Source organism: Oreochromis aureus, linkage group 15, assembly GCF_013358895.1.
Source record: "Oreochromis aureus strain Israel breed Guangdong linkage group 15, ZZ_aureus, whole genome shotgun sequence".
Taxonomy (NCBI): domain Eukaryota; kingdom Metazoa; phylum Chordata; class Actinopteri; order Cichliformes; family Cichlidae; genus Oreochromis; species Oreochromis aureus.
Genome location: NC_052956.1, coordinates 2,000,686 through 2,025,515, shown reverse-complemented (window position 1 = coordinate 2,025,515; position 24,830 = coordinate 2,000,686). Strand labels below are relative to the sequence as shown.

The following is a 24,830-nucleotide window of genomic DNA, read 5'->3' as shown; positions in this document are numbered from 1 at the left end:
AAAAACAGTGCTTGTGAATAGGTGAATGAGACAAGTTGATAAAAGTGCTGTGGGTGCTCAGTTAGAAGATAAATAAGAACCAGTCCATTTACCATTTTTCATATTCTTTAATTTAATGATCGCTCACTTTCATGTGATAGTCTTGTCTTCATTTTGAGCTCCTTCAGTTATTAATTTACTTGTTGCCAAGAGAGATCTGTGCACAGCTCTCTTTTACTATACAGTGATCCATTTGTTGGAAATGTAAACGCAGCTTTTTGATGTCTGATAAAATGGATTTTGGTGTCGTGTAATGAGGTAGTTTTTTTTTTTTTAAACATTTGCTTTCATGAAATGTACAATATTCTACTTAGTATGACATACTGTACACAATACCCACTCAGAGCCCACAATCTTCACATTTCAACCACATGAGGGCGATAGAGGCCTTTGATGGTGGTTCTCCAAAGCTGCTCTGTTCTTGAAATCACTCAAGTGAACGAAACAGAAACAATTAAGAATAATGATAAAATAAATAAATAAAATCGTACACAATTTAACTATGAATAGCTGAATGCATTACATAAAAGACAAACAAATAAACTTTAGGCATCTTAATGTGCTTGCTGTTGGCTGCATAAATGGTACAAAAATATGAAACAGCAAAGCTCTACCCAAGACAGGGTTTGTGAATTTCTTAACCCTTTAATAAAAGTCTCAGTAGTAGGCAGGATTTTAGCTGAGAGTAAAGTCAAAAGCAGAGGTGTAACAACTCCACAGAAAGAAGGTGATACTTGTTTGGCTGTCGCACAAACCGGTGAGAATTAGGATACAAAGAAGTCAAGTAAGCTCATATCCAGCACAGTTCAACCTCATTCACCACCAAATTCATCAAAGTTCAAGAGTATCAGTAGTAACCATAAAATACATGGAAATATGTGAACGGCATTTTATCCAGCTGCCATATGTTGGGAGGCAGGGTACACCCTGGACAGGTCGCCACTCTGTCGCAGGGCTAACACAGAGAAACAACCGTTCACACTTGCAGTCAACCTATGGGGGCGATTTAGAATCACCAGTTAAATCAACCCCACTAACTGCACGTCTTTGGCCTGTGTGAAGGCGGAGAACCCACGCAGACACAGGAAGAACAAACTCCAGACAGGAAGGCCCCGGCCATATGGGGGATTTGAACCCAGGACCTTCTTTCTGTGAGGCAACCGTGCTAACTATTGCATCTTGTTCTGTACGTTAGGAGTAAAAAAAAACCAAAACATTAGGTGATCAGTGTGTTTGTAGGAGTAGCAATTTTTGTGAACTACAGATGAACCGGTGGGATGACGGATGTCTCACCGTAGCGTGGGCTCGTCTGTCTTTAGGCTGGTTGAGCTAAAAATGACATTCTGTGTCTTTCCTCAGATTTTTTTTGTCCACAGTGGCGAAGGACGAGATCTCAGAGAGGACTCAGTAACACACGATCAGGGTACTCTGAGGATCTGGCTGCACTTACACCACATTTTTATGTTTCAGCCATCATGAATAAAGAGTGTCGCCTGAATAAAAAATGTCTCACATCCATTTTTGCATTGTAAACAAGTGGATAGTGTGTCCCATTGTGGGATGGCATTATTGGCTTTCCTTTCATAAAGGTTGACCCAGTGTATCATATGGTAAGAGGGGATAAGAAGGAAGGCAGTGAAGTGAGCTTTCAGGGAATTAAACCGGTTGTTTTCACAATCGGTGACTGCACATGGCTATTTTTAGGGGGCTAAAGAGGTGTGTTAAGTTCCCCGTGTAGACATTTGTAACATATCAGGAAACAGACAAGAAAAAAAGTTTAGTTTTTAATGGTTTTTCTTAAGTTACATTAAAGTCATTTAATGAGCTCTTATTCTCTGTGTGGTGGCTGCACATGCAGATCCACTAATAACCCACTAAACTGTCACATTCAGGCCCAGAAACTCAAGCCTGGCCTCCATGAGGTATAAATGTCAAGAGTGCAATAAGAAGCCTCTGATACGAGTAGACGACCTGCAGAGGGTAAAGCCTCAGAGACAAGCTGCTGTCCATGTAACAGTACAATAAGCACAATAAGAGAGTGTTGATTCCTTTGGCTCATTTCACTCACTCAGGTCCCTTTATCTTAAATTAGAAAAAAAGATTTTTCTAATTTAATCTCGGCCTCGTCTTGAATCGGTGCATTTGTGTTTATAATCTATAAACAGCTGTGATTTCAGTTGTTCCTGGCCTGACCTCTGTGCCGATCAAGTCCTCCTTTGGAACTTCCAGTCTAATCCACATCCACAGCATCCTCTACTGGCCACATTGCCACATTGGTCTTGGTGCTATAGTTGCTTTGATATTGATAATAAATGATTAATCAAATCATTTAAATAACTGTAGATAAACAAGAATTTTTTCCCTTCCTTTTCCCAGTTATCTCTTGAGTTTATCCTTTCTAAAATCATCTTAGCTTCTCCTTTATTTTTTAAGCCGTGTTGTTCATGATTTCCACATCTCGGGTGCAATCGGGTCCATTCCATGCTTTCTAATTGCACTGGACATCTCTCTGTGTCCTGTTCCTGCGTTACTGCAGCTAGACTGAAGGGGGAGGCTGTAGCAGATCACAAAGGTACTTTTTAGGTGGAGGCCAAAAATACACTGTGGCTTTTTGGGTGGTCTGACACGCAGTAATGAATCCATTATGTGTCTGCTGGCTGCATTTGTTTTTCCTCTCTCCAAAAACACACAATGTTCCAGTCTTCTTATGAGCGACTGCTGATTCTCTGAACTCCTTTAACAGTACGGGTCATTCAAGCAGCATGAGCTAATGCACGACACCAAAGCTGACAGGAGGCCTGCTCGATGTTCGGCAGATGCAAAAACATATGTGAGAGTATTAGACGGTAAAAGATTTTGCTCAGTTGATTCATGGCTTATCTTGTAGCCTCAGTATTTCCGTGGTGCGTAGCGCTTCACACGGCTCTAAGTGTGTCAGGAAACTTTGCTTGTTTCATTTGTATTTAGGGCAATACAGTACTCAGGCAGAAAGTCTGAGCTGTCTTTGTGGTTTATTTCATAATACTTGTAATGTTTTTTTTGTTTCTCATAGTCTTATACAATGCAGGGTTGACACAATGGACAATCGATGAGAAACTCGAGAGAAGAGAAAGAAAACCAAACAGAGAATCACAGTTTGTGGTCGGGCTGCATGTTTCCTAATTTCCTTCCAACTGTGTTACTTAAAGCTTTGCTGGAAGAATCGTAGCTCACTGTCACCTGCTTTAACTGCTTTGCATGTCCAGTCACATGGCTGTCAGCACTGTGATAATAATGTGTAAATGTGTGAGCTCAGATCATACTTGCTTGCACAGGTCACTGCCCTGCCTTTTTTCTGACATCATTAAAATGTGGCTGAAATCACCTGTTGTAATTATGATCTATTCTTCACTTGAGATAAAGCGTTTTCTCTTCTGTCTCCTCTGAACCACTGGAGCTGTCGCTAATCTTCTCACTCTAAAGACAGTTTGAGTTCTTGGGCTCATTGTGCTGTGGGAAGCTTTGAAATGGGGTAAATCCCCTCCATTAGCATTCCTCCTCTGCTTAACACTTTGAAATTTTTATTAAAATGTTAACTGCCGTTAGCCTGTTTCACTCACTACACGTGCAAAGGCAGAGCTCCAACAGCCCCATGGCTGTCTTAAGCTAAATTGCATGTTGGCATAAACCACCAGACTAGGATTCCACATACAGTCGTGTGAAATAGAAAGTACAGTAAGTTTTTATGTATTAGTACACAGAATAATTCATCTAAGGCCCAGCAGAGGCTGCACTTCCTCTGTGTCCTGAGGTAGAAGAACCTGGACCAGGAGCTGCTGCTGACCTTCTACCGCTCCTCGGTGGAGAGTGTGCTCTCCTCCTGCCTGGTGTTTGGTACGCAGGGGCCACGACTGAGAACAGGAAGGCTGCACAGGGGGTAATTACACTGCCCAAATCCCTGGCTGTCCTCTGCCACGCCTGGAGACAATCGCCAGATCCTCCTGTCTCAGGAAAACCAGGCCATCACAGGTGACCCTTGCACCCTGCCCACCACCTGATTGACCTGCTGTCCTCTGGTCAGTGCCTCAGGTCAATCAGGTCCCACCCCTCCAGGCTCTCAAACAGCTTCTTCCCCCGGGCCACTCGGGCTGTTAACAAACACTCACACAAATATGCATGGTATATAACCATCACCTTTGTATATATTTCTCCTGTTTGCTATTTATTCCTGCTGTCTACTATTTATATTTTATTCCGGCACAGTTGGTGTGGAGCACCCATAATTTCATTGTACATGTAAAATGACAATAAAGGGCTATTCTATTCTATTCTATTCTAGCCTTAGCAGGTTCTAAAATTATTTAAGTGACCTATTCAACTATTGAATGTAGAGTAGTGTGTGAAAAGTGCACCCTTACATCTTCTGTGACAATTAAGAGGGTAAGTTAGAGCCAGGTTCTGTGATCATCTGTAAATGTGAGCACCTTTATAAAGGCAGAGCTTTTGGCACTTTGCCGGTGTGGAGCATTCAGATGTGCATTAACATAGTACAGAAGACAACAAACATCTGCAGTGACGTTAGAGAAGCAGTTATTGCTGCCCATCAATTTAGGTAGAGTTATAAGGCCATTTACAAACTATTTTAAGTCCATTATTCGGCAGTGGGATTATCACGAGTGGAAAATATTCAAGAGACTTGCCAGTTTTCAAAGAAGTGGATGTCACAGCAAATCCACCCCAAGGTAAAAAAACAAAACAAGAAGCACATCTCAGACTCTTTGAGCTTCAGTTAGCATGTTAAATGTCAAAGTTCATGACAGTACAATAAGATAAAGGCTGAACAAATACAGCTTGTTTGGAAGGGTTGGTGGGAGCGTGCCTCTGGCCTCAAAAAAAGGAACATGGCAGTGTAGATATGCAAAGTTGCATCTGGACAAACCAAAAGACTTCTGGATACTTTTGGTTTGTAGCCTCAAAAAGTATCCAGAATGTTTGGACCTAATGCAGCAACACACTCTGTCAAAACACAGCACATCAGCACAAGAAGCTCACACCAACTGTCAAGCACAGTGGTGGAGGGGAAGGATTTGGGCTTGTTTTGCAGACCCAACCTTGCAGTCATGAAGTCAACCATGACCTTCTCTGTGAAGGCATTTGTCTGACAGCTAAAGCTTGGCTCAAACTGAATCATGCAACAGGACAATGAACCCAAGCATAGCAACAAATCTACAACACAATGGCTGAAAAAAGAAAAGAATCAAGGTGTTACAATACGCCCAGATAACAATTCCTCTATAATGATGTGAGAGACTGATAAAGTCATAATGAGAAAGCAAATTGCTTTAAGTTATTGCTGTAAAATGTGGACCTTTTATTTGTTTTGTTTTTTTAATGTCCCAGGATGTAAAAGATTGAATTTCAATTCATATTTTCATTCCAACTGAAGTCATTCTGGTTCATTCCAGTGAATGAATTGCCAAGAATGAAGAAGAAGGACTAATGTTTCACAGGTAAGAAGCTGTTTTGCAACATGTTGAGGTGGTGAAGGTGAATCTAAACCTTTGTTCAAATGTGCTGGTTTCAAATGACGGGTAGCAGCTCTCATTTCAAGTCAAACTTTGAAGAATAGGCACATTTATTTTTAACGTTACTTTTAACTCAAGATGAGCATATTTGTAGAAACGTTTAGTATGTATCCCACATCGTCAATACAGTTCCAGCATCTGTAACAAACCCGACTGCAGGAAGTGATTTTAATTATGCATTAAGAGCACAGACAGTTAGACGTAAACATAGCTTACAGGTCTGAAAAATGACGCTAACGTGGAAGCGACTTATGCTAAACTTGCACTTTTTTTAATAGCCAGGAGGGATTAAAATGACAACTCGTTGAATAGAAGACTGTTGTCCCACTTCATCTGTGACCTCAAACAACACTGATTCCTTTCCAGCAGTAATAAACTTAGCTTAGCATAGCTTTGATTGTAAATGTGAGGAAACAGCTAGCTTAGCTGAATCCAAAGGTTAAAACAGATTAAAAGCACATTTAAATTCATTTCTGCTGTGGCTTGATTAATGCAGAGAAGTTCTTTTTTTTTCTTTTTTCCCCTTTTTTACTTACTGGGAGTCACATGCTGGAACTTTTCCTCAGCTGACGACAAAGACTTCCTGGAAACCCCACTAATTTGCCTGGCAACCTTGTGACTATGACAACAGCAAAAGTACTAGTTGCTGTTTGTACACTTTGTGTACAATTTGGCCAGGCTAGCTGTTTTCCCCCTGCTCCTATTTCTTAGGCTAAAAGAGCTACTGGCTGTAGCTCTTTAGCTCCAAAGCCTACATACAGTTCAAGAATGAGATTTTCCCAACATGCTGACAATTCCAATAAATCTCCGAAACTCAAACATCTAAAACATCCAAAAAAACCAAAACAAAAAAAGCCCTGAAATGGCCAGAAAATTGTCACCGGCTGTCATATTGTCATAGACCTGATGTTAGACCCTCTCATGTGTTTGCATGCTGCTCTAAGTGTTTTTTAACCTGGTAGTCTGACCGTGAGAGATGCCTGTGGCAGTAGGGCAGTGGAGCAGGAGGAAAGGATATCAAATGAATCCTTATTCTGGCTCTGTATATGTGTATATGCATAGCCTACAGCTACAATATGCATGTACATATAACACCGTGGGAATGCCTGGGAAGGGTAACAAAGGTATTACCCCTTCTCCGAATAACGCCTACACTTCCCCGAAGTAAATATGCATTTGCGCATTCAGCACGAAACTAAGTCAAGAAAGGGGAGGATCTCATAGATTTTCACCTCACTTTGAAAGTTTCAGTCAATACACTGAGTCTCAGATGTCTTCTGTCAACTTTTTCAGAAGTTATAGCAGAAGAAAGAGAAGGAAACGCAAAATCTTATGACCGCACACACCACTGAAACAGGTATGGAAACCTGTTTGAACCATTTCTCAATTTGTTATGGGAAACACACAGGGTCAGCGCATTTCCTCGGCCATGCAGACGGAGTGAGATCACTGGAAAAGAACAAACGTCACGCACATTAACTAATCTAATCCTAATGATTTTATTAAAGCGCATTATATATAATATCTGATACGTTATCTATGCTGTTATGCACTAACAACTAATTATGTTGCATCAGTGTGGTGAAGTCCCTTTGACAGAGAAACATCCTGACTCATATCATTGAACCCTACCTACCCATTATCAAATATAACCCATGGAAAACAGCAATGTGTGAACTTGTCATAGTAAAATACTCCTTTTTTACATCAAGCCACACATTATGAAAACATGAGGTGGGTGTAGTTTGTGTAAACTTTGGGTGTAGAACTGCTGTGTCAGTACACCCACACAAAAAAATGATCTTGTTTAGGTTGTCCACTGAGTGATTACTGTAAAAATGGAGTGATAGCTCCCTCCTGAAACAGGAGGGAAGTCGTCATGAATGACAGGTACACATCTGGGAAGCGGAGGCTATTTTTAGACAGCTAAACTGAATACAACCAACTAATGCAGGCGACACTGTACAAAAAAAGAAAGAAAAACCTTTCTGCTTATCTTATACTCAGTTTACCTTTATCTTGCACTTCAGAGACTTGCACTCTGACACATTTGGGGAGAGAGAAAAAAACATCTCATTTCCTGCCACAAGTAAGATTAGAAGTCTTAAGGTAGCAGGCAGGAGGAAACATGTAGCCTTCAGGTTACAAACTATAAATAATCTGGAAACATCCATCTTTGAACAGTTACACTCTTAGTTGTGATGTTGAACGCTGACTCCCTGAACTGGTGCTCAGTCAGAAATAGCTGAGAGCCTCTGGTAAAAAAAAATTAGCTGGAAACATGCAAAATTAAAATACTAAATAAATAAATGAATAAGGCTTGATGCATGTATGGATCCTTGTAATTAACGCAGTTTTTGTTTTTTGTTAATTTCATTTTGGGGCTTGCCATTGGCACATCCTTGTATGCAGGCTAAAGAGAGCATTTATCTTATTTTTGTACCACTGCACAGTGGTCAGCAATGCTAGCTCACAGCAAGAAAGTTCCTGGTTCAAACCCCAACCAGGGCCTTTCTGTGCCTGCGTGACTTTCTTCTGGGTACTCTGGCTTCTTCCCACATCCCAAACACATGCATGTTAGGTTAGCTGCTTATTTGAAATCGGTCATGCTTGAAAGCAGTCTAGAATAAAGCACTGTACAAATCTACTCAGCCACTTTAAACATAGGCTGATGTATGTTTGAAGTGTAGACAAGTGCAGACTTGCAGTCTGAAGTTCCTTCAGTACTCATTAAGTAGTCAGTAAGACTACAAAAATAAAATGCAAGTACGTTATAAATCGTCTGCTAGCTTACAGGCTAATGGCTCGTAATAACTGAAGGTTAGCGTGAAGTTGCCTAAAAGCTTTTAATTCATTAAAAAAATTTATTCATTTAAATAAAATAGCACAATCCTATTAAAACATGCTTACACAGCCTGCATTCTTCACCAACTAGAAGGCATCCATAACTGAATGCAACAAATGTGTCCTCTGGGGCTGAAAAATGAAGTCAGATAAATTACACGTCCTTTAATGGCCGTTTGAGCCTGGCTCCTAAAGCGAGGCAACCTCCATAGACTCATAGAAAGATTATTTTTGGGCGTTATGGATAGTTTACACCTTTACAACAATGGTATCCGGCTATTTTTTTTAATATTTTGAGGATATGCGTGATTTTTTTTAAAAGTAAACAACCTTGCAACCTTTCTGGCAAAGACGAGTAACTTAGCACTCTACTGTGCTATCCAAATACGATAACTTCTGGTTTCAAAAAACTAATGTGACACCTCTTTTATGAGCTCCTTAGACCAGTGTTTCCCAACCACTGTGCCGTGGCACATAGGTGTACCGTGGGAAATGATCAGGTGTGCCCTGGAAGATTATCTGGTGCCACCTGATTAGTACTCTAAGCGACCGGCGTGAGTAACGGGCTGAACAATTGCATTTTCTTCTACTAGAGGGCAGTACAACTACCCGCTCTAATTAAACGGGTTTCCAACTGCCAGTAAAACAGAAGAAGACGAAGAAGAAATTACATAATAGTCATGCTGTGAGACGACGCAGCGCGTAATAGCAATAGATAAATATTTGAAAAGACAAAGTAGTCAGTCTGACCTGAGTCCTGGAGAAACTTCAGACCCAGATGAAGCCCGAGCATGAGCAGTGGTCAGAAGAAAGCAAAAAAGGTATACTGGGCACAAACCGAGCCAAATCTGTTATACCTGCTGCACAGGGAAAAATGATCAATATGCTTTTTGTGGCATTTTTGTTTGGTAGTGTGCCGAGTGATTTTTCTAATGTGAAATATGTGCCATGGCTCCAAAAGGTTGGGAAACACTGCCTTAGGGGTGTCAAACTCCAGGTCTTGAGGGCTGGTGTCCTGCAGGTTTTAGATCTCACCCTGGGTCTACACACCTGAATCAAATGATTAGTTCATTACCAGGCCTCTGGAGAACTTCAACACATGTTGAGGAGGTCATTTAGCCATTTAAATCAGCTGTGCTGGATCAAGGACACATCTAAAACCTGCAGGACGCCGGCCCTCAAGGCCTGGAGTTTGACACCTGTGCCTTAGACTAACATGGCATCAGCTAAATGCTAATAATAAAAATATAAATAATATATAATAAAAGATGGAAGGCGACATCATTCCTTAGTTTCTGAAGTCCCTTGAAATGAAAAACTGCATGTTGTAAAGAGCGGTGGGTCTTACTATGAAGCAACATCAGGGGTGGGCAATTCCAGGCCCCGAGGGCCAGTGTCCTGCAGGTTTTAGATCTCACCTTGGGTCAACACACCTGAATCACATGATTAGTTCATTATCAGGCCTCTGGAGAACTTCAGGACATGTTGAGGAGCTAATTTAGCCATTTAAATCAGCTGTGTTGGTTCAAGGACACATCTAAAACCTGCAGGGACATCAGCCCTCGAGGCCTGGAGTTGCCCCTCATTGGTTAATGGGCATACCCCCGAATAATCCTCCATTTTTTGATGCATAGTAGTGTTAGTGTAGTGCATAGTTTACAAAACACACTTAATTTTTTGTTCAATATGACCCAAAATGAGGAACTGAGACCTTAAATGCATCATTAAAGTGTTTACAGACGTCAGGATGGAGAGCTGTTTTCCCATAGATTTCTATAGGACCAGAAGTGTTTTTGCAGCCACAGCTATCACCATCTGGTGGGTGAAGCTACATGTTTTATCTCGTCTATAATACATGGTCTAAGTGAAAGAATATACTGTATGCAGGCTAATTATGGAATGAGAAACTGATAAGAGGTAGGACTGGTAAATTGACTGGTATTTCCAACTTAAAAAAAATTTAATTTCCCAACATAATTAAAAACAAGAACAGACTGAAATGGTAACGAAACACTGTCGGGAGTCGGAGGCTAATCCACTGACCTCCAGACTCCGTTTGCCTAAAAAGAAAGTCTTCAAGTTAGTAAAAATCACATTTTTTAATGAAAGTAGTCACACGGTCCAGGTAATGTGAATAATGCTTTGCAACCAGAAATACAGGCAAAACAACAGCAAGCAACGAAAAACAGAAAGGAAAACTGAGGCTGCAAGCACACCCTGGCAACAGGCTGAAATGTCCTGATACCATTCTAACAACTATAAGGGTGTGTCTGTATGCTAATTAAGGAATCAGGGCTGATCTTGAACAAGTTTACACACAGATTATGCATAATAGCTCTCATGTCTGAAAGGTGCAGAGAGGAGTGTCTTTGAATGCAGGCCAACTGTAACCCTGCTCCAGACGAGTTAGGCCGTCGACTGGCTTTAGAGTCGCACTTTGTGTACAGAGATGATCACGGCGGTGCTTTTCATTAATCAGTGGGAAAGGAAACGTGTGCATTTCCCAAAATCGAAAGCTAAAATGACTTCTTTGGTTTCTAAATATAGCTGCAACTCCAGGATTTTTACATAAAACATGCACTGCACACCAAAACTTCCTCATTGTCATCTTTTTACTGGAAAAAAAGTAGCCATGCACGTCATCTGTATACCAAACTTTTGGTATTACTGTAAAACAAGTCCAGAAAAAAATTTTTTTGTTCCCTTTGTGGCCATTCCAAAGTTAGCCTGGATGTTATTTTGTTGCATTTAGCAATTTTTGATGGAAGCAAAAGCTGAACTTTATCACCTCCATGGCTGCAGTATTTGTTGCAGAGCCGTTATGTAAGCCCACATCAGTTTCAGCTTGGGCTTAATAAACCGGCACAGGGTGAGGTTGGAGTTGGTCAGTTACGAAAGTGGGAAAGTTTCATGACTTTCGAGGTGTGAAGCCCCTTGAGGCATTTTACTGACTCAGATAAGTGGTAATTTACCCGCACGCAGACAGAGGGCAATGCACAGCGTCAGTGGTTGGTGTCCATGGAAACCAGCGGTAAACACAGGGCCGGTGGAGACGAGAGCGCTTGCATAGCTTCACCAAAAAAAAAAGAGGCAGCTTTCATAAACGTAAAGTGGAAGTCCCGGCATTTCTCACACACGGTGAATGTGTGACCATATATACACAAAAGCACACAATCACGGCAACAGGAAGAAAACATAGAGGTCTGCAAGAACAGTTTGTCCACAGATTCCTCATTCTGATACTTGGCAGAGGTTAAAGTATGCCTGGAATTTCTAAAGGACACAGAAAAAGCCGTGCATGCTTGCAGCGCTGACGTTTTTCTGATGTGACGCACTCTCACACACTCTCAGACAGGGATACAGCAGGCTTCTAGATGGTGACATCACAGACCCTCCTCCGGGTGTGTACGTGTGTGTGTGTTTTCTTTGTACAGTGCAATCTCTACTGACATTCGCCCCACAGAGGTGTGAATGCTTCGCTGCTCTTGGATACTGTTGCTATGTTTTCACCGAGCCTACCTTTCACAATGCAAACAGAAGTGATCCTGGGATTTTTTTCATGTGAAATGTCAGGGGAGCACATACAGGTAGCTCTGTCACGCACCTTGTTACCTTGTTGTGTAACAGAAAGGAATTTCCTTTAAAAAAGATCCCAAGCAAGATCAAACCAAGAAAACCCTCCCAAAAATCTCAGGAGAGTTTTCTGCATGAGTTAACAGTGTTTTCCAGGAGCACATGCCTGACTGGTGTTCGGCATGCGCAATGCTAAATGGGCAAGTCCAGAACATCCTATTGTGGAACATGCAGTGTTGCCTTCATAAGGGAGTCTCCATGAGGAAACTTCAGAATCTTCCCCCCCAGAATCTCCGTCTGCATAACTTCACTTTGTAGCGTAAACCGAAATCTGTCCCAATGAAACAACATGAGAAGGTTTTTCACGTCTCTAAATGTAATGTGTGATTATAACTGTGTTATTTTGATTATGGAAAAGAAACATTAGGGTGCTTATCATTTTGTTTGATTATATCCATCAGGCTAGCTCCAAGTCTCCATAGACTCCAATTTTTAATTGCTTAACTTTACGTGTTTACAAGACACATAAACAAGTAACCATTTATATTTTTGTGTTTTAGTTTTGGACAGTGAAACGTTGGTATTTTATGAGTGTGCAACTCAGGACTAAATGCCAGGTATCTAGTGTGTGGATTCAATGTATGGAAGACCGTATATAAAAAGGTCCATCTTTTAATACAGTCTATGTATTTCGTGCCAAAGTCCCAAATCGTTAATAATATAATAGTAATAATAATAAATATATGAGCTGTACATTTGAACGTATAGCAGGCTGCACATGATATTGATTTGGCTCTTTGTGCTTTGCAACCAAAATTCGGTTTGTCTGTTACGTGAGAATTACAACCACAGAATATTTATAGGTTTCACGCTGAGGTTAACTGTGAAGAGCCCGTGATATGTGTAATTTTTGAAACACAGGAAATTTGGATGTCTCTCTATTTAAAAAAGTATTTAAATTTGGTTGAAAGCATAGGAAGGAAAGTATGCAGTGCTACTTTGGTTAGCCACTTGAAACAGATAATTTCCCCAGTGCAGTAGGGAATTCTTCAAGAGCCAGTCAGGGGCTGTCTCCCTCTCATTCATGCCAATCATGTCTCATTCACTGAAATTAAATCTATGTCCCCTAACCTACATCACAGGTGAAAATAGGTGTCTAATAGGAAACTACAAGTTTTCAGTCTGAGTCTTTTGGGGGGGATTTTTCTCACAAAAGCACAGGCTCGATGTGATTTCCCTTGCTTATTCTAAGATAAGTCAATTGGAAATCCCCACTTAGGCGCCGCCCCAGCAGACTCGCACACAAAACCCAGCGCGCCCTCCCTCAGTAGCACAACTTTGCTCTCGCCCTCTGAAACAGACGGAGCTTTAGCTTGTAAGAGAGAGGAAAGCCAGCATGTACAGAGTTTCTAACCACAACCAAATGGATTATAACTTGGACAACATGGAGCCCAAACACGGGAAAATGCTGCCTTGCCAAGAGGACCGTTTTGACAGTGGTGTGGATTCGCTTAAGGAAGACGAACTGGTAAACGACTTCGAGGAGCTAAGAGTGGCGAGCGTGGATCACTCGCAGGAATACGAGCCTTGGAGAATTGCGGTGACCGAAGACGGTGACACGTAAGTGGATTATTATTTTTAAAAAATCTATTTATGCATTTAGTATTTATTTAGCATGAATATATGTGTGTGTGCGTCGATTAGTCGAACTTTATTTGCGCATTTGCAAATTTCCTCTTTGTGCGTAAACTGAAATCGGCTTTTGCACCAGAGCGCAGGATCGGTGCAAATGAAAGATCTGAAAAGCTGCACAGAAATGTCGGAAAAGTTGCATGGAAACAACATCTTTTAAAGGTCTTAAAAAATACTTTGTGCGCATGTGTAGGCAGCGCAGTGCATAGTCGTGTGTGTGTGTGTGTGTGTGTGTGTGTGTGTGTTTGTGTTGGCTGAGCGTGCAGTCTGGGCGGTGCTAAAGTGCGCTCTGCGCGTTCAGGAAAGTCCCTGGCCTGCTGCCAGTAACTGATAAAGCATCAGATGTGTCAAGCCACAACTGGTGGAAATAACCCGACAAAACTCCATTCTTGCGAAACGCTCCACTGCTCAGGCTTTGTTCTCTCATATTTGACTGGAACCACTTCCTCTGTGCGTAATTTTTCTTTGAAGGGCTCTATTTTAACTCACCTCTCTTTTTCTGTCCTCCCCCCACAGGCTGCTCCATTTGGCCGTCATTCACGAAGCCACTGAACATGCCCTCCAGATGATCAAACTGTCTCACAATCACCCGTTCCTCAATGTGCAGAACCACCAGAGACAGGTAATAAGCGGCGCTGTGCCAAATCCACCAATGCCTTCCTAAACCTGCACACTTTGCAGTCAGGTTAATATATGTTTCTGTTGTGTCCCACACAGACTGCCCTCCACCTGGCAGTGATCACAGAGCAGCCCCGCTTGTTGGAAGGACTCCTGAAGGCCGGCGCTGACCCGCTGCTGGCCGACGACAGCGGAAACACAGCCCTCCACATCGCCTGTAAAAAGGGCTCCCTGGCCTCCTTTGGCGTCATCACCCAGAACTGCCAACGTCACCTCACCTCCATTGTGTCTTTCCCCAACTACAGTGGTAAGTATCGAGTTCAAATAGCGCCCTAAGAAACAAACACACTCTTATGTTTCACTTACACAGCTGTTGACGTGTGTGTAACTGAGTTTGCTCTACTTCCTTCCCTCTCCCTAGGACATAACTGTCTCCACTTGGCATCCATCAACGGCTACATTTCTCTGGTGGAAAGCCTCATTCGGCTTGGTGCAGACATCAATGCACAGGTAGGTGTTTTTAACATGGAAGCCATTTGGATTACATTATGATTATTATGATTATTATTCTTACTCACACACATGCAGAAACTTGACCTTGTGTTTTTGTTGCTTCCTGCAGGAACAGTGCAGTGGACGGACGGCGCTCCACCTGGCCGTTGACCTCCAGAACCCCACGCTAGTCTGTCGCCTCCTCGACCTCGGCGCAGACGTCAACTGCCTGAACTACGGCGGCTTCACACCGTACCACCTCACCTACGGGCGGCAGAACGAGGAGATCCGCTGCCAGCTGTACGAGAGAACGGCACAGGAGCTCAGGGAGCTGCCTGAAAGCGAATCGGACGACAGCGACATGGAGGATCTGGACCTGTTGGAAGACGAGGTCAGTATCTGCTCAGCTTTGAATATCACGCTGAGATTCGATGGAGTCAAAACACTTGGCGTGAATCTATAACATTTTTTTTCTTCTCTACAGCTCTATGATGACATAAAGTTTGGAAAGTAACAAGAACAGCCTGTCCACTGGTGATGTAAAGCTGCTACTGGGTTAGTCGAAACCACGGCTCCCAAACGGGGGGACAGCTCAACCCACGTCCCCCCCTCTCCACCCTCCGTACCCTCTACCGTCCAAGTCTAGAGGTGCTGGTCCTGGGATCACGAATGAGTATGAAGGTGGCGCCCAGTCTGGTCGAGATCGCTGAACGATCCGTACCAAAAAAATCCCACACCAAAGCAAGACCATGACTTCTGTATGGTCCTGATGTTACTGTAATAACTGTACAAAATAATGTGTATATACCAGAACAGACGTGTGTAATATATTGTAAATACAGAGACTATTTTTGTACTTGTACATGTGTGTGAATTTCAAACACTATATAAAGAAAAATAAAAGAGGAGTTTATGAACATGATCTGCTTTGAGCGGCTGCTGTGTTTCCTTCCTCATGACGATGATGACTCTGTCTTGGCCTTTCCACGCTGTAATACGAGCATCATTTCTCACTTATAGTGATGAAGCACAGTCATCAACCAGACTTGTGAAAGAGAGAGACACACACATAAAAAAAACCCAAAACGATCACACTCAGCCGCTTGGAACAGTCTGGGATTTCCTTTTGTTGGGCGAGGTCACAGGGTCTCTGAGTCACTGCGCTGAAAGTCCCTGGGCGGCATAAGAGGAACATGATGTGCTTGAATATTCCACCCTCCCCTGGAATGGCTGCTGAGCGGCAGCTAGGAACCGACGCTACTGGGTAGAAACACCAAGGAGGAAATGTTTTACAAATATGGGAGAGCGTTCCAGAGAGCTCGGTGGCCCTTTCTTTTTCTTTTTCGCCGTGTCACTAGGACCAGGAAACTTTCTTTGCTTTACAAGGAAGCCCAGGCTGTCCCTGTCAGCTGACACATGCAGGTACTTAGGAATTTTTCAGAAAGGAATTACCTGAAGCAACCGGAATGAATTTCCCAGTAAAGTTATCCTTGAAGCAACGCTCGAATGCCCCAGAGTGACTCGGTTACACAATTGTGTTTGCTGTGTCCTCTCTGGCTTGTAAACATCAACTATTACAGTAGGATGGGGATTTTTTGTTTCCAGTGATTACAGAACTTCTCAAGGACAGCGGAAGCTTCAGAATATCAGCCTGGAAATTTGGTCGAGTAACTGATTTAAGATTCCTCTTCGATTAAAAGAAGAAGATGTGAAGACTTCTACTCTGGTTAAAAGAAACTGTGGCGCGTTGCAAAGAATTCCAATGGGGAAGGGGGATTTTTCTAGAAGCCACTCACAATGACACACTGAGGTCACATCACCATCATTTCTGCTCATGTAGATGACAAATAGAGCTGAGAAAGACAAGTCCCCACATGTCAATTCTGCGGCAACAACCCCCCTTTTTCTGAATTATAAAGTTTCCCCTCGCAAAGAGAAACTATTTGTGTTGTGTGACATTTCCGGAAAGTTAAAGTATTCTATTTCTGACATGTGCGTAGAAAAAAAAAAGCCAAAAAAGTAGAGAAAACAAGGTCAAATCAAGTCTGCATCACCGAGTTTGTAGTAGAATAACCTCTCCGCAGCACCTTTGTAAGTCATGTGATTTTTGTGCACCGAGAGCCACAACAGGAAGCTCAAAAGTAGAAGCTCTGCATGTTCCCATAAACAGTTTCCCCTGCTACTAAACACAGATGGTAAAAGGTTTCAGTTGACAAGCAGAGGACCTAAAAAGCAGTTATAAAAAATGCAAACAGCCCATTTATAATAGTTTTACTCAAAAAACCTCTTTTTATTGTTGAATGAAACAGTGGGGTAAATGTACAGCAAACAAAGATAACACCAGCCTCCAATCTGGGAACTGCATTTCCCATCATGCTCTAACTAAATCCAACAGGCGACGCCGCTCTGCTCGCTCAGTCCCGCTCGGCGAGGGACATTAGGTGGGTGTCCACTTCAGTCTCTGCGAGAATCCTGCAGGATGAAAATAGGATGAAGATAAAGACTCCAAAATCTAACTCATGATTTTAAAAAGTGAACATTTTATGCTCTCTTTCAGCTTCATATCTTTGTTCTTGGACTCTGCCAGGGTAGCTTTGCATGATTCATAGTCGAATATAAGCCCTACTTATTATATAGTTAGCTCTTGTGGAGCAGCTTTGTTTATCTTGCCTCGACCTTTAAAACAACTTTCTTCTGACTGGCTAACTCTAGTAAATGGAAGGTTTGAACAGTAGGTGGGTGGGGCCTCTGCGCTCTTAAAGACCACACATGGGCTAAGTTTAAGAAAAAAAAAAAAAAAAGGTCTATAACAAAGCATTGTGAGCACACAGGGATGTTCCCATTAGGGTCAACTGCTCGTGTGGCGTCCCATATTTAACATTGGCATCCACCATAGCAACAGTAAATGAGATGAAAAGCACAATACGTCCATATTAAGTTATATTTCACTTAATGCCAAACACCTGTAGCATATAATGTCTTAAATTCAAATACTTTTAAGTACTTCAGCATTTCAAATACTGTACAAAAGTCTCTTTGCTGTGAATTTTACTAGGGAAATGTAAAATTGGTGCAGCAATTTGTTTAACCATGTGCAAACATTTATGGAAATACAATGCATAAGGCAAATACAGGGTTTGCACCATTTAAATAAAAGTCAATATTTGGAAGAGCCACTTTCAACACAATCCTCAACACAGCCTGAACTCTTAGGCAGCTTTCATGCAATTTCTTTAAGTTGACTTCAGGAATATTCTCCAGGCTTCATGGAGGACATTCAAAGCTCTTTGGATGTTTCTGCCTTTAGTTCTGTTCTCTGTCAGGATGATCCCACACTGCTTTAATAATGCTGAGGTCCGCCTCTGGCGAGGCCAATGCATGACCGATGGTGCTCCACTGCGTCTATTTATGTCCAGGTATCCTTTAATTGCACTGGCAGTACTTTTGAAACAAGCCATTGTCAGTCACATGTTTTCCAGATAGTATTGCATGATGGACAATCTGATGATGCTGTTCTGTGTTCATAATTCCATCAATTCCAAACAATACTGTCTGAAATGCGGCCCCAAACCATGACACAGCCTCCACTGTGTGTTACAGGTGGCTGTAGACACTCACTCTCTCCTGACCTTATTACATAGTGACGACAATTTGGACAAAAGTTGTCACAGATTGACTGCTGAATTTTTTCTCAGTTTTTAATGACATGACTTTAAGATGCTGTTCATGTGCTGCAGATAGGCCTCTTTGGGAATCACCTTGTTGGTGCAAAAATACTATTTCAAATAAACCTAACTGTGTGCGCTAATGACTCACAGTGCTCAAAGGAATACAACAACAAACAAGTTGTGCTGCTGAACTTTTACCTGAACTTGGGATCCTGTGTTGTTACGACGCCCACCTCTAGCTCAGAGGGCTTGAAGTCAATGGAGAGAACAGTTGACAGGCAAGAGATTGCCGTCTGAAGGGAAAAAAGGGGGGTTGGGGAGAAAAGGTAAGTTGATGATATTTTCATTCTAAGAATGTTGGATGCCTGGAAACCACCACCGCAAAGGCACACACTTTACTTTCACATTGGTGTTTGTTCCGTATGAACCTTTGCTACACCAGCATAAGAAAATCTTTTATCATACCTCGATTGTTTGTTCAAAGGTCCAATCCAGTTTCTTTTTCACTTTCTTCTCCAGGAAGCTGGTGGCTTCTGTCTGCTTCACTCCGGCGGCCGTGGCCTTGAAACCACAATAGTAGCCTGCTGGGTCGCATTTGTACACCTGAGGGCCGTACTCTTCATCTATGCCGATCACGATCATACCTGCGGGTTAGCATGCATTTAGAAAGGGCGCTCAAACGACATGAAGTGCTACGTAGAGAGTCAGCACCGTGAATGCATATACTCACAGCAGCCCAGTGGTCGCATCTCAGCGTTCTGCGTGTAGACTTGTGAGATATCAGCAATCCTCTTACACAGCATGTCCACTGGAATCTCATAACCGTACTTGTACTGCCAGTTGGCTGCTTCATAGCGAGCTCGCTGGACTTGGGACCTGCTGTCAGCTGTAACACATTAAATGATGCGTAAGAAGGACAGGGAAAAAAATAAAGGCCAATTTTTTTCCCAAAGAAGCCAATAAATGTGACACTTCCAATCTCTAACATCATACTTATGTAAGAAAGTTGTTCTTGCTGCAAAAGAAATGATTACTTGGAAAGAGGAACTATCAGCTGCCGTAAGAGCTCGGACTGAGAAGAAAGGAGATTTGAAAGGCTCGCCAAGTTTAACTCAAAAAAGTACCCTGATGCTTTTCCCCTGTTTTATATAGTAAAAACCAGCCTTTGCTTAAACAGCTGTTTCTGTATATTTGAAAGGCAAAATGGATTTGGGTCTTTTAATGTTCAATTTTAATGTAACAGTAGTAGATTTGATACAATTTTACACATTACAGCCTTTTTCTTACCTGTCATCCCAGACATTACACATCCAATATTATCTGTTATTCTGAAAAGGTGGGTCACTGTGGAGGCATCCAGAAGCTTGTCCTGTACAGGAGGAAAGCATGAACATGTAAAAGGGCTTTTATCACACATGTGCAACAAGAACAGAACTGTGCAACTGACAAATTACTCAATATATTATATAATTTATCAAAGATTTAGTGTAAATATAATCAGTAAAAATCAGGTTTGAACTTTTTATAATTATGTGAGAAAATAAACACAAAAAGGTGCAAGCTGCTAGAGAGACAAACTAAGCAAATCAGCAGTTAGATTTGGGGAAAAAATGCATTCTGTCAAAAAATGGGACATTTTTCAATGTAATTAAAACCTGTAAAAATCTCCTTAAATCTACACTGTGTTGTGCTGTGTAAAACACTGCCTCAGAGTTTACGACTCTCTCTCACAGGTAGGACACTAACCCGTTTGTTTGTTTGTCCCCAACTACACCAGTTGTGCCTGAAACATTTTGCCAGTGCACAAACTGTTCACATCGGATGAAACAGGACATCGGGCCGAGCCTTGAAAGCTGGGCAGACGTCGTGCTGGTAAACTACAGGTCGGCTTGCAGAAGGCCTCTAATGGCTTCAAAATGATTGCATCACGAACAAAATTAACTCTGTTATATCCAGGTCACTTATTGCCATTAAGCACTGCAGCTTTCATCACACTAACATGCTGTAAGCAATCATTCACAGCTCAACATATGGGAAACTGGAAGTGTGAAGTTTCTATTGTGGTTCTGGTGTTAGACTTGAATCAGGTATTTTAAACCTCTGTGATGAGCTAACCCGAATTACTTGTTGAGCTTAATTGGACTGCTGCTGACTCTCTCTCTCCACAGGAGTGAGTCAGTGTCAATAAATACCAGGGTGCTTTGGTCCAGTGCCAATGCTGAAAAAGTTGTTTTTGTTTGTTTGTTTGTTTTACGGTGGATCTGTGTTCTCAGTTGTTACCCGGGCCTAATGCAAATTGTAAAGTACAAATTCCACTGCTAGTTTTAATGGTTAATTGGTCTTAGATTAGAATTAGGATTAAAAATGAGTACATAAGTTCAGGTTTAGCATGTTGGAGACAAACATATTGAGATGAGGCTGAAAAGGTTTGGACATGTGCTGATGAGGGAGAGAGAACATACTGGACAAAGGATGCTGAAGCTGGAGCTGCCAGGCAGGAGGAAAAGAGGAAGACCACAGAGAAGGAGGACATGCAGAGAGTTGGTGTGACAGAGGATGCTGTGCATATGGTGAAATGGAGGCAGATGATCTGCTGTGGCGACTCCTGATTGGTGCAGGTTTTAATGGTTAATTCTTAGGATGCATAGATGTACGAGCCAAACATCTGTGGCATTTACACATGGTAGATGCTGATGTTTACCTGCTGTGTGACATCACCTTTGTGCTGGGTAAATGTTTAAAGATTGGACGATGAAGAACCTTGGGAACAGTTCAGCTACTTAGACCATATTTTCGTGCTTCATCCATTCGCTTCCGCTTATCCTTTTCAGGGTTGCGGGGGGCGCTGGAGCCTATCCCAGCTATCATAGGGCAAGAGGCGGGGTACACCCTGGACAGGTCGCCAGTCTGTCGCAGGGCCAACACACAGAGACAGACAACCATTCAAGCTCACATTCACTCGCGCATTCACACCAATGGTCAATTTGGATTAATCAATTAACCTATCCCCACAAACTCCAAGTCTTTGGACGGTGGGAGGAAGCTGGAGTACCCGGAGGGAACCCACGCAAACACGGGGAGAACATGCACATTCCACACAGAAAGACCCCGGCCTGATGGTGGAATTGAACTCAGGACCTTCTTGCTGTGCGGCAACAGTGCTAACCACCCACCGTGCCACCATGCTGCCCTATTTTGTGCTTCTCTCACAAAAGAGGGTCACTTTCCACATTATCTCAGAATTATGAATATGAGACTGTTTTGGGAGCCTGGCTATACCGTTGACAGGTCGTTAGTCTGTCATGGGGTCACCACAGAGACACAAACAAGCATTCACACTCACTCTCACAACCAAGGCCAAATTAGAATCACCAACTAACCTAACGCATGATGGTCTTTGAACTGTGGGAGGAAGCTGGAGTAACAGGAGAAAAGCCACGCAACCTCAGCACAGAAAGGAGTAGAAGAAGCATGGATGGATGGAGGGACGGCTGCATCATTTATTAATTTGTTCCCAACTACTACTCCAAATTTCAAAACATTTATAGCCCTTCTCATAACACTACTACTGTTATGGCTGTAAGAAAATAATAACACGCAATCTGACATAAACTCACCGGTACTTTTTTCTGTGTTACAACAACTGCACAATCCTTTCCCCTGACTGCTACTGACGTGAGCCCACCTTGGTTTATGGCCTTGAAAGCATATTCTGCAAAAGAAAAACAAAGAGGGTGTCTTTAAGCACATGTTTGCTTGACGATGGCTACAAGCATTAGGATTTTTGGTTAACAGTCACAGAGAGCTGTCTTGTTCAGCTGGAAAATTGGGCCCACAAGTGAAGAACTGTTATCAGATGTCATCTGGTTGAGCAGCTGACAGCAAATTATGCACCAATTCTGTGTAGCCTGGCTTCAAACATTACATCCAAAGCAGTAGTAGTAAAATTGTGTCATTTAAAACCCTTCACTTTGCAAAATTTGCAAACCTTTGACTTGATTTTAACTGTTGCTGCAGGTGCTTTGGCATCTGTAGAATAGCTGCTGATTAGAAGACAGCAACAAAAGTCATGGACATGTTCAGATCAGCTTTATTAGAGGAAAAACCGCCAATTTACAATATTAAATGTTATCTTGTCTCTTTCAATCCATCCAACTAGCAGCTCTCAGACAAAATAATATTCCTGTGACTAAGAAAAACTGCAAAAAAGCTAAATGTAGTGCAGTCACAAAAAAGACCTTATTTAGCCAATATATTTAACTTAATAACACGTTGATTCATTCAGCAATGAATCAGCTTGCTTGGCTGCAATGCTAACTATGCTAACTAGCCTAACAGCCAGCTAGCTATTTTGATACCTGTGTTTAGTTTGATAGTAGCGTCGTAAAAGGAGCCTCATAATAACAACTCGCACAGGATTAGTAAGATTGTGGTGGTCACATATCATACTACTTCCGATTTGGCGGGTCGCTTTTATCAACTATAAGCTCGGCTAAGCGAACCATGACAGAGCATTTAGCTAGCTAGCAAACAAGTAAGCCAGCGAACCGGCTTTTTATGTAAACAGATCCCCATACTGACCGACTTGATAGAGTCTGCCCTCAGGAGAGAAGATGGTAATGTGTCGATCAAACCCTGCACTCGAGCCTCGGGACATTTTACAAGGATAAGTTGGCCGAGAAGTTCGTCCAAATGAATTTGCAAGCAGACTTCACTTGATGCACACTATTTCTACCCGGAACTGAACTGAAGGGACGTGAACTTCATCCGGTGAAAAAGGCCTGCTTCGTTTCTATGGTGATAAAACCGAGGGTTCCACTGATGTTTGTGGTTTCTGGTAAAGGAAACATGTACAATAACACAATAACACGTGGTTAAACCTGTCCTTACATTTTATGACAAACGAACATTTAAGCCTTCACAAGGAATTTGAGCTCGTTTTCCAAACTGTTACATTTACTCATCATGTCCACATATTAGCTATTTTGCAGTGAAGGGAGAATTTCAAGTTTTGTTCCCCATAAGTTCCCATAAGTTTTTGTTTTATTATTTCAGATTACAAGCCTATTATGTCTTTATAGACTGCTCTATGAGCACAAGTTTTAACTTGCCAACAGGAATTGAAATGGTTATAAGTAGCTACACCTGAGCTTCACCATAAAAATGCTATTTACATTTGACCTTGCATTACACATGAATGCATTAGTAAATATATTTACCGTCATGATGTTGAATAATGCAAACTCACAACTGAGGCTGCACAATTGGTGTAGCTATAAACATTTTTATTGTTACAAGACTTTAGACACTGAAGTTACATTTGTAAAAATAATTTCAGTGTAGCATGTTGCATGTTTTTGTCTCAAAGATATTTTTATTCAATTGAAGCAACAAAGGAAAACAGATACACGCAGAATTGTTAAACAACAAAAAAGTAAGTTTCACAGTGACTGTTTGAACTGAAATACTAGAATACAGATTAATGACACACTCACATATCTTACAATTGCTTTTATCAGTTTACCCCCTACCCATACCACTTAGTACCCCTATCCCTCAGGCCAGGTAGGGAAAAAAAGCAAACAAACAAACAAAGCAAGAAACCCCCCAAAACCCAACAGAAACAAAAAACACACACACACTCACAAAAAAAACAAAACAAAACAAAAAAAAACATCGCAGATACAGCATGTCGAATGTTTTGAGCTATTCCTAAACAGTGTATGAGTACTTCTTCTAGCATACTTGCTTGTGTTATACTCATGCTTAACACAACAGTCTGACATCATTATTATTGTTACTAATTGTAATGAAAATTGTTACCAATAACAAAATGATGTATGAAATTTGTATGGTATCTAAAAAAAAGCCCAAAACAAAACATTAAAACATCACCACCAACTGACTTACTGTCAGCAGTGATGGCAGAATCATCTATGCAGAACTACATCTCACTAATCCTGTATGCTTCTATTATGTTTATATCTAAAACATAGGAGTCTTGTAAGGCTTGTAAGGATCTATCTCACCCCAAAACTTTAACTTTATTAAAATTCTTTAGCCATTAATTAAGTTCAGTTAATGGCTAAAGAAAGGGAAATGTAGTGGTAACAGTAACTGACTTTGTATCTGTTCCATATGTAGCAGTATAGTCTGTATTACTCGAAACAATGAGGAAGTGATGTATTTTTACAATTTCCCGTTAACATGGAGCACTTACAGCATGTTGACTGCTTACATGCAACCAAGTATGCATCAGTAATGGGAAAATAAAATTAGAAAAACTATGTGCACCCTTACCGTTTCCATGGATATTAAGAAGATAAATAGCTGCCAGGTG

General features: G+C 41.7%; 2 protein-coding genes across 2 annotated transcripts; one reads left to right on the top strand and one right to left on the bottom strand.

Annotated features, from left to right (window-relative positions):
* Positions 1-13,339: 13,339 nt before the first annotated feature.
* LOC116315547 (NF-kappa-B inhibitor alpha-like) lies at positions 13,340-15,744 on the top strand. Its single transcript, XM_031733877.2, has 6 exons — positions 13,340-13,640; positions 14,229-14,334; positions 14,430-14,637; positions 14,752-14,840; positions 14,953-15,213; positions 15,307-15,744. Exons 1-6 carry the CDS (start codon positions 13,417-13,419, stop codon positions 15,334-15,336), a joined length of 918 nt encoding a protein of 305 aa, XP_031589737.1. The 5' UTR covers positions 13,340-13,416; the 3' UTR covers positions 15,337-15,744.
* Positions 15,745-17,081: 1,337 nt separating this feature from the next.
* On the bottom strand, positions 17,082-23,265 carry LOC116315548 (proteasome subunit alpha type-6). Its single transcript, XM_031733878.2, has 7 exons — positions 23,072-23,265; positions 22,108-22,202; positions 19,778-19,859; positions 19,221-19,376; positions 18,956-19,134; positions 18,689-18,783; positions 17,082-17,294 (listed from the first exon to the last, which is right to left on the bottom strand). The coding sequence occupies exons 1-7, from the start codon at positions 23,145-23,147 to the stop codon at positions 17,237-17,239; spliced, it is 741 nt and encodes a 246-aa protein (XP_031589738.1). The 5' UTR covers positions 23,148-23,265; the 3' UTR covers positions 17,082-17,236.
* Between the last annotated feature and the right edge of the window lie 1,565 nt (positions 23,266-24,830).

Bases quoted from the DNA above. Each gene is read 5' to 3' on its own strand.
- LOC116315547 (XM_031733877.2), top strand. From the start codon at position 13,417: ATGTACAGAGTTTCTAACCACAACCAAATGGATTATAACTTGGACAAC. The intron at 14,638-14,751 runs GTAAGTATCGAG...CCCTCTCCCTAG, and splicing joins GTCTTTCCCCAACTACAGTG to GACATAACTGTCTCCACTTG. The intron at 15,214-15,306 runs GTCAGTATCTGC...TCTTCTCTACAG, and splicing joins TGGACCTGTTGGAAGACGAG to CTCTATGATGACATAAAGTT.
- LOC116315548 (XM_031733878.2), bottom strand. From the start codon at position 23,147: ATGTCCCGAGGCTCGAGTGCAGGGTTTGATCGACACATTACCATCTTC. The intron at 19,135-19,220 runs GTGAGTATATGC...GCTAACCCGCAG, and splicing joins GATGCGACCACTGGGCTGCT to GTATGATCGTGATCGGCATA. The intron at 17,295-18,688 runs GTAAAAGTTCAG...TTCATCCTGCAG, and splicing joins ACACAGGATCCCAAGTTCAG to GATTCTCGCAGAGACTGAAG.